General features: G+C 47.1%; 1 protein-coding gene across 1 annotated transcript in view; it reads right to left on the bottom strand.

The window, feature by feature from the left end:
• Nucleotides 1–9,586, bottom strand: part of clybl (citrate lyase beta like) — a 42,272-nt gene extending 32,686 nt beyond the window's left edge. Inside the window, exons 1-2 of the mRNA XM_077001143.1 lie at nt 9,344–9,586; nt 9,151–9,216 (exon numbers count right to left, since the gene is read on the bottom strand). Coding sequence (XP_076857258.1) covers nt 9,151–9,216; nt 9,344–9,586 — 309 coding nt within the window. The remainder of the gene's footprint in view (nt 1–9,150; nt 9,217–9,343) is intronic.
• Nucleotides 9,587–10,015: the final 429 nt, after the last annotated feature.

Here is a 10,015-nt window from a genome sequence, read left to right on the forward strand (position 1 = left end):
GCGTTCTACAGAGCACGCCGGTGCAGCGCTAACCTTACACAAATCGCACACGACACAGATGGAAATGTCAACAAGGCTCTGGTGTGTTGTGGGAGGTCTGGGTGGAGGGCAGGCCAGATGAGGATGGATGTCAACACACTCTTGCACTCTGTGTCACCATGCCAGAAAACACATACGCAGAAACACAGAGACACACACTCACACACCTCCTTACACCTCATTTCACAGAGCAGCCTCCAGCGAACCTGCAGCGGACACTGACTGTGTTAGGCAGCCAGAAACAGTGAGCTGTTGATGGAATAATCTGCCAATCCCAAGGATGGACAGCTCTAATAAGATCTAATATATTACAGTAATATAATCTCATTTAATGTAGCTATATCAACAGGCGGTGGCATTAGGTGGGTTTCCAACTGAAAAGGCTGTAGTCTAAAGCTAAGAATAAAAAGGATAATAATAAATACTTTATTTATCCTGAGGGAAATGTGTGTGCCACAGCTGTGCAGATCAAACACAGCAATAGAATAAAATAAGATGAAATGTAATAAAACAAAGTAAAAATAGAGGTTTTCTTTGTTCTATATGAGTTGTAATACAAACATAAAACAGAATACACTGTTATTGTTCTGCACTGCACAGGACAATAACAATAACTGTAGGATAACTGTACAGTTCTTATCATGGGTGCAGTGTGGAAAACTGTTGTCATACTACACTGTATATAACCATAGTGACAACTGTACAGTGCAGTTCTTAAATGTGATGAGAGGAGTTATGTGTCTGGTGTGCAGTAACATGGGCGTGGCTAAAGGTTGAAGGTTTAAGGTCAAGAAAACTAAAGGCGGTGTTTAAGGTTCCAGCTGTTAGGGCTCAAGGGCAGACAGGGTGCTGCAGCATCAAGAGGCTTCCACCCCAGACTCTCCACACACACACACAAACACACACACACACACACATACACACACACACACTGCTTTGCTCCGACAGAAAGTGTCTTTATTAATACTGAGCTCACTCATGGGACAGTGCGGCTGGCCGTGGTGAGGGAAACACCCCCCCGGGAGCCTTTGGGAAGGCGTCAGACATTCAGGGGACGAGCATCACGCCACCATGTTCATGACCTCAGGAAGGTCTGACGGTTTCCCATGATTACCGTCCAACAGGTCTCCGGGACGCACAGCCTTCACATGTGCCCTATACAGAGAGAGCTCAAGCAAAATAGCTACAGCGGTAAGGAATGGGTTAGGAATGAGTCAGAAATGGGTCAGAAATGGGTTAGGAATGGGTTCTTGTGGGTGTTAAATTTAGAGTCAATGTTAAAATGTATTTTTCTCAGTCTAAGATGCCATAGGACTAGGGCTGTGCTCAAGGTAAACACTCATTCTCATCTTCAACCTTGAGATGGCAATACAGATTTGTGCACACACACAGGCACAAAACGAATGCGCACACATGCACTCACGCACACACTCACGCACACACACACACACACACACACACACACACACACACACACACACACACACACATGCACGCATATACACAAATACAAAGCCAAATTCCTACTCCATGAGAACATTCGTGCTCAAAGGTAGAACTTACGGAACACAGATGGAATACTGTTTTAGAAATGTGTGTGTGTGCATGTGCCTTTTTTCGAGACACCTAAAGCACAAACGTAATCAGGTATTATTTCTGCACACAGGGCTGGTGCTGGAGTGTGAGTCTGCATGTCTGGGGAGCATTTACACAGGAGCTGCACGCTTCCACTCACGATCGCCAGCCAAATGGCCCACATGGTCCACAGGTACGCACATGTATAAACTGGCACGCACTTACACACACACACACACACACACACACACACACACACACACACACACACACACACACACACACACACACACACACACACACACACACACACACACACACACACACACACACATTCTTACACATACACATACATACATAGGCTTACTGGATATAACATGTTTAAATTAGCTGGGAAAAGGTCTGTGTTCACAAAAGGTCATTGTTGAGTCAAAGGTCTGCACGAGTCCAAAAAAACCCTGAGGGCACTAGCACGTGTGGGGCTTGTCAGCCGTCTGACGGAGGTAGTATAGGTTTATGGCCCCCTGGGCCTTAACATAATCAGACACAGTACAGAACACGCTGTAGTTATAAACCCTGACACCAGGTCACCATCGAAGAATTCCTTTCAGCCTCCATAATGTCAAGCAGGAGCACAAAAATGTGTTCTTGTGTGTTTGGGTGTGCGTGCATGTGTGTGTGTGTGTGTGTGTGTGTGTGTGTGTGTGTGTGTGTGTGTGTGGTTGCACAAAGGCCACATCTTAATGAGCAGTTTGCCCTGTAGGAATTGGAACTCAGAAGAAGGAATGGTGGCTGGCTAAGATTTGTTTTGGCAACGTAAGAATCACTCCAGTGCTTGGCACAGGTTCCATATGAAACCCACCCAAGTGTTTGGCGTAACCACCTGCCAACTGTGTTGATTCTTTTTGTCTTCTGTTTTGTTTTTTCTTATTTTTACTGTAAGTCGCTGGACGGCGAAAACAGTCACCCATGTGATCCCTGCATTGGCCAGAACGGCCGCAGTGCAGAGTGGGGTTGAGTAGTACACCACAGTGCAGAGTGGGGTTGAGTAGTACACCACAGTGGTGAGTGGGGTTGAGTAGTACACCACAGTGGTGAGTGGGGTTGAGTAGTACACCACAGTGGTGAGTGGGGATGAGTAGTACACCAAAGTGGTGAGTGGGGATGAGTAGTACACCACAGTGGTGAGTGGGGATGAGTAGTACACAACAGTGGTGAGTGGGGTTGAGTAGTACACCACAGTGGTGAGTGGGGTTGAGTAGTACACCACAGTGGTGAGTGGGGATGAGTAGTACACAACAGTGGTGAGTGGGGTTGAGTAGTACACCACAGTGGTGAGTGGGGATGAGTAGTACACAACAGTGGTGAGTGGGGTTGAGTAGTACACCACAGTGGTGAGTGGGGTTGAGTAGTACACCACAGTGGTGAGTGGGGATGAGTAGTACACAACAGTGGTGAGTGGGGTTGAGTAGTACACCACAGTGGTGAGTGGGGTTGAGTAGTACACCACAGTGGTGAGTGGGGTTGAGTAGTACACCACAGTGGTGAGCGGGGTTGAGTAGTACACCACAGTGGTGAGTAGGGATGAGTAGTACACCAAAGTGGTGAGTGGGGATGAGTAGTACACCACAGTGGTGAGCGGGGTTGAGTAGTACACCACAGTGGTGAGTAGGGATGAGTAGTACACCACAGTGGTGAGTGGGGATGAGTAGTACACAACAGTGGTGAGTGGGGTTGAGTAGTACACCACAGTGGTGAGTGGGGATGAGTAGTACACCACAGTGGTGAGTGGGGATGAGTAGTACACCACAGTGGTGAGTGGGGTTGAGTAGTACACCACAGTGGTGAGTGGGGTTGAGTAGTACACCACAGTGGTGAGTGGGGATGAGTAGTACACCACAGTGGTGAGTGGGGTTGAGTAGTACACCACAGTGGTGAGTGGGGATGAGTAGTACACCACAGTGGTGAGTGGGGTTGAGTAGTACACCACAGTGGTGAGTAGGGATGAGTAGTACACCATAGTGGTGAGTGGGGATGCTCGCACTGCAATACCCGCATGCTGGCACTTGTGTTGCTGAGCGGTAGCACACGGAGTCAGCCTGGGGGGGGGGGGTTTGACACATCACTGGCCTAATCAAAAGATAAACACACAGTGCTTAGTCGGTCCCAAGACTACCCAGGATGCACTACACCAATACTACTCTGGAAGGGTGTAGCTGACTAATGAACTAAAGGACAAGGCACAGCTGGTGAATATGATCCCATCTCCTATATGCAGTACATTAACTACAAAACCTTCAAGACCAGTCTGTCATATTGGTGTTCCCATTACACTGCAGAAACATTGCCCAGGACAGCAGTCACTCTGCTCAGGACAGCAGAAGTGTGGCTAACTCAAAGCCCTCCGAAAACCTCAGTGAAAGGGAGACTGTCCACTCCTCTGAGGAGAGGGAAGGAGGCTAATTAACGGGACGAGAGAGAGGGAGAGAGGAAAAAAGAGAGGGAGAGAGGGAAAGAATGAGAGAGAAAAAGTGAGGTAGAGCGGGAGAGAGAGCAGGAACTTTGCCAGGAAAACTTTTATGTCTCTTTTATTTACCTTATATTGACATTACCGATCTAATCAGGGGCTTGGTGGTAGCTACACAGCTTCCCACGGGTGGCGCGGCCGGATGAAGAGATACTCCACTGGGAGATGTGTCATCACATCTAGGCGCCTGTTACTGCTGACACGGAGTTAGTGGCAGATGAACGTGGCCCCCAGCGAAGCCCGTCAGCTCCTCCGGCCAGTAGAGACCCGGGCGGCCCGGGCAAGGGGGCCATAAAAAAGGCACTTAGCCTGTGTAATGGGCAATCTTTGGGGTTTAAAGGTAACCTCTCTCACCCGCAGCGCGCGCAGACACACGCACAGACAGTAAATCTAGCCACACCAACACGTCGCAGCCAATTCCATTATGGGCGGAGGCTGTTCAAACAACGTATTAAAGTGCCAGCCGCAATGGGGTCGTTTTGGTTTATGGAGTGATTAGTCCCTGTCCATTACATCCTCGGGGTGTCCCCGTGTCCTGCTAATCGATGTTAGCACATGCTACCACTGCTAAGAGCACCCCAAGACTTATCAGGCAACCCAATCTTTACATGGGTTGAGCGTATGATGAGCGTATGATGAGACAAGCCCGTGATGCGTGATGTGCTCCGGATCTGAAAGGACCTTGAAAGAATTGAAACAGCAAACATCTCGGCAGATGTGCACACTACATATCTACCTTACAGCTCTCTAAATTTGTGTCCGACACTAGCTTTTGACTGTCCAAAGTCTCACAGTAATGACTCCCATTACCACATTCTCATTGTCTTCAAAAAGAATACAGAATAGTGCTTGGCTGCAGTACAAAATAATATACTTTAATACAGCCAATGAATGCTATTTTGCCAGCTGACATATCACAGTAAACGAAAAAAAAAAAGGATCTTTGCCTACTAAACCAAAATGACACCATTAACTACCTAATGTGCTTATCATAGCTCCCCCTGGAGGCTTGAAGAAAGAAAACTGTTTTTGCGATCACGGTTGGCCACTCAGCCTGGTGGCTCCGGGGGCCTCCAACAGCTTGTGGTCCACCCGAGCGTGTCTCAGTAAATGAGAACAAACAGATAGGCGAGAAAGGGAAAAGAATGATTAGAGTGCTACGACAGGAAGACCTGCGTTCTGGATCTGACAGCGTTAAACAGCTCCGTCCCAGCAGGGGGCGCTACTGATGACCTCCTCCACGTCACTAGCTGGCTGCCCATATGGGAGGTGGCACGGGGGCACACATGCTCCACACCGCGCTCCAGACTGGAGGTGTGCTAAGTAGGTCCTTCTATTAACACCACAGCACATGTATCAAAAATGCTGAACAGTATTTTATAAGTCCACGAGGACGTTTAAACGACATTTATGCGACTTACAGGCCAGGAAAAAATAACTCACAAGTGAAACAGCACATTGTTTAACTTTTATCGTATGTAATTCTGTACAGTTCAACGGAATATTCATTTCTACGAGGAATTTCATCTAAAGGTGGATGAAAGTGCGATCCCCTTTTGAAATGCAGAGAAAAGGTATGCATTTCCAGGAGAGAAAGGTCAAATCGTTCCTATTGAGACCCAAGACAGACCAATCAGTACAGGCATTATACAGAACAGGCTCAAGGAGTGACAAGTCGAAGGCAGGCGCTATTTAGCAAGCGCTAGAAATCAGAGCTATTATACACCTTCGTCCACCTCCTATGCCTCTCAGAGTGACATTTTCTCAAACACAATTTCTCCTTAACTTTATAATAACTCTTTTTAACTACTCTGGACAAAGGTCACATATTATGGCTCATAAATTAGATAAATTGTACAGTTTGTACAACTGATTAGTTGGGTGCTTTTAGGCTGAATTGATGGACTAATATTTAAGGCCCTAAATTAAAATGGGTAAAAGAGTTCCTACTATCCTTTTGGGCCTGCTTCCAGGACACAGTCTAAGAGCCATTAGCAACGATTCACCTGAGCGGAGGCCCTCCACATACATTCATTTACCTAAATCACGCCAATTACTTAATTATAGGTACCCAGTCAAATCTCCATTAGTCCAGTAGGATGATTGTGTCATTTTGTGTGGATGCTAACTATTAGCCCATTGCATGTTTTTGTGTGAGAGAAAGTAAACACTGTGGTTTGAATCCTACAGAACCTCTCAAGGACGGGTTCCCTTTCACTCTTTTATTTAAATGCAGCTACACAACTTAGAATCAAGTACATTTCAGTCCCCAAAAATCTTTATCTCTTTAGGTATGACAGTAGCTGAAGAGGCTGCTTGCTGCATGCTTTGAAATAACACCGCACTCGATACAGCTGAATTATTAAGCGTGTCTTCTGTGTTGAAATTTACCTCAGAAACATCAAAAGTCAGGTATCTCCGCTCCAGTATGGCCACTAGTAAAATCCTTGGTCAAGAGTGCAGAGGTTTCCACATGAAAACCCAAGGCTATCGTATTTCTCTTATAAAATACTCTGTACCTTTGAAGTTTATGTATTATTCACCAATTCCAGAGATAATAAAGGCTCAGGAATGTATCCAGTGTGTGTGGAAGCATCATCCTGATACACAAGTTGCTCCTAAATGACTGAACTTCAGACCACCAGACTAAATCCCCCTCCATCTGTGTCATATACTCATGTTTCAGTGAATGGTTTATACATGAAGCCAGGCCTCCATCTTAGACATAGATCTTAGTCGCTGTTGTAATTAGTCACTCAGGGTAACACCTTTATATGTTTCTGTTTTTGTTGTTGTTCTGTTTTTTTTTCTTTTGTTTTTGTAAATCCACTATTTACAGTGGTGTGTGTAAACAATGCAGTGTAAGGAGTGAAGGCAGTTCCTTTAGATGACTAAGTGGCATCTTTTTAAATTTAAATGAGCGAAACCAGCACTCCAGCGTAGAATAATCCCCACACGCTCCTCCGTCAAGACGTGCACAATTAAACCATCCGCAATCATCAGCAACTCTGCGGCTCCTAAAGCCAGTGAGATAACTATGGCATCTCCAAGCAGGTGTGAACTCGCACGTGCAGCTCAACACACAGAGTTCACGCGTGTGCTCAGCTCTCAGTGAGCACAGCAACACTGGTTAAATGGCTAATTACAGTAATGAGTTCTTTTCTGTTCGGCACCTGAACGCAGTTACTGTTTAAACTCAGACGTGTCACTAATTAGAAGCAATACAGATTCACTTTGCTCTCCATTGACCTTGAATAAGCCCCTCCAGCTGAGCGGGGATAACTCCCTCACATTCATTTAGACTGAAAACACTTAATCTCCGATAGCTGTCTGGAGTTAGACTTGTGCATCGCCATTTAAGTTATGTACTCATGTACGTTGTCAGACCTATAGCTGAGACGCATGTGAAAGTGTGTGTATGCACACACACACACACACACACACATACACACACACTCACATACACATACACACACACACACACACACTCACATACACTCACACACACACACACACACACACACACACATACACACACACACACACACACACACACACACACACACACACACTCACATACACTCACATACACACACACACACACTCACACACACACATACACTCACATACACACACACACACACACACACACACACACATACACATACACACACATACACTCACATACACACACACACACACACTCACACACACACATACACTCACATACACTCACATACACACACACACACACACTCACACACACACACATACACTCACATACACACACACACACACACACACACACACACACACACACACACACACACATACACACACACACACACACACACACACACACACACACACACACACACATACACACACACACACACACACACACACACACACACACATACACATACACACACACACACACATACACACACACACACACACACACACACAAACATACACACACACACACACACACACACATACACACATCTTTTCTGTCTTCTGTCTCTTCTAATCCCTTTGCTTTCCCTCTGCTTTGTACCTGGACTGCATCACTGATCGATTTTATTGGATGATTAATCTTCATTAGGCTTTGTAGCTCTGATGCAGTCTCCTGTGTGCAGGAGTAAAGGCAGACTACTAATAGACCCGACGAGCTTAGTGGGAACCCTGTCCGCATGTCCTGAGAAATATGGACGTACGTCTCAGTGACCAGGACACGTCGTGAGCCTCCGAGAAAACCTGGTTTTGTTGACATTACAGGAGACCACAGAGAGGTTCAGTGGAAGTTTAGTCCAAGTTTAGGTCCATCTCGTCCCCCTTTGACTGACAGAGTGACGTGAAGAGTGTGAGAACATCACATCATCACAAGAACAGATCTCATTGGTTGTCGCTCCTAAACCCTCCCACCTGTTGTGCTGCATCAGCAAGATGGCTCATACCCATTAGAGAAGTTACAGACGAAGGACACCCGTCACACTCTGGCCATGAAAAAAATCTTAGAATACAATGGAGACACTTAAGGCCTGTTTGAGGTGTTTTTGCTGGGCAAGAGTCTCCTTGGGCAGTCTCATCGGGGATGAGAACTCTTAATTTTGATACTGTCAGTGGTGGAACTATTAAAAAATGACCCAATGCCAAATACTTCTTTGGTGTCTCAGTCGAGCCCTTGAACCCAGGGTGTCCAGTCATGGCATGTTCGCACGGCCTGTCGTGTCTGCCGACACCCTCTCCAGCCGTGACCTGTGTTGATTCACACCCTGCTCCATCCAGACTATAATTCCTCTCCGCCTTTATCCTGTCCCCCTGGCAGGTTTGATGTAGGGCTCGCTAGAGAACACCACCCCCTCCCCACCCCACACCCCCACCCTTCCTCATATGCGCCTCATCCATCTGTCACCCCCCCCCCCCCCCCCCCCCCCCCACTCTCTGTCGGCTAGGGAGGCGAGGAGGAGCGGTGAAAGGGGAGCTGGGGCGCCGTAAATCCACACCTCCGGACGGGTGGAGCGGCTGGGGGCCTGCGTCCCGACCTCCGTCGCCTCCCTCTGGGGGCCGCGCTGGAACAGGCAGCCTCAAGAGTGATGATCAGCTCGCCTCTGTCCTCTGTAAGGCACCTAGCCCCTGGTTTGCCTCCTCGTATAGGGGTGGGGGGGGGGGGATGGGGGTTCGGATGTCTCAGCCAACCAGGGGCGAGACGGACTCCTCCCCTGACGGCCTCTCTCCAGCAGTGTGCAAGCATGGCTGGTGCTGTAAATAAGGAAGCCATCGCTCTAGCGTGTGGACCGAGTCCCCCGGCGCGGCATGGCCCCCACCCGTCATCCCCAGAACGGGGGTGGAGCTGGAAAAGGCCGTGGAGAGCTTCAGGAGGTGCTGCACTACAACACCCAGAATGACTAGTAAACCACAGTGACCATCTGAAATTAGCATGCTTGTTTCTAATCTTACACAGAGCAACTAAATTGCAAAATGCATATTTTATGTAAAAAAAAAAAAGTCAGAAAAATGTCAGGAAGTTTAATATAAAATAACTTCAATCATTATTTATTGATCAAGTAACACCACCTATTGGTATGACACTTGGCCAGCTGGATCAGTATCCAGACGCCATGTGCCCAGCTGGAATAGGTCTGGAAGTGTCACGGATAATCACTACCACCTCAGCACAAGAACCTTCTCTCACGTGACATTTCTGTTTCAAGCCGTTTGTTTTCATTTTGCCTGTTCTTGTTGACGTCGCTTTATTCTTGTGATGTCTTTTTATTCCGTTGATAGTCAAGTTTTTTTGTACCAGATGTTTCAAAGGGTAAACAGCACCCGCTTCACCGCAGTAATGACTGACGCTCTGACACAGCAGGA

Source organism: Brachyhypopomus gauderio, chromosome 4, assembly GCF_052324685.1.
Source record: "Brachyhypopomus gauderio isolate BG-103 chromosome 4, BGAUD_0.2, whole genome shotgun sequence".
Classification (NCBI taxonomy): Eukaryota; Metazoa; Chordata; class Actinopteri; order Gymnotiformes; family Hypopomidae; genus Brachyhypopomus; species Brachyhypopomus gauderio.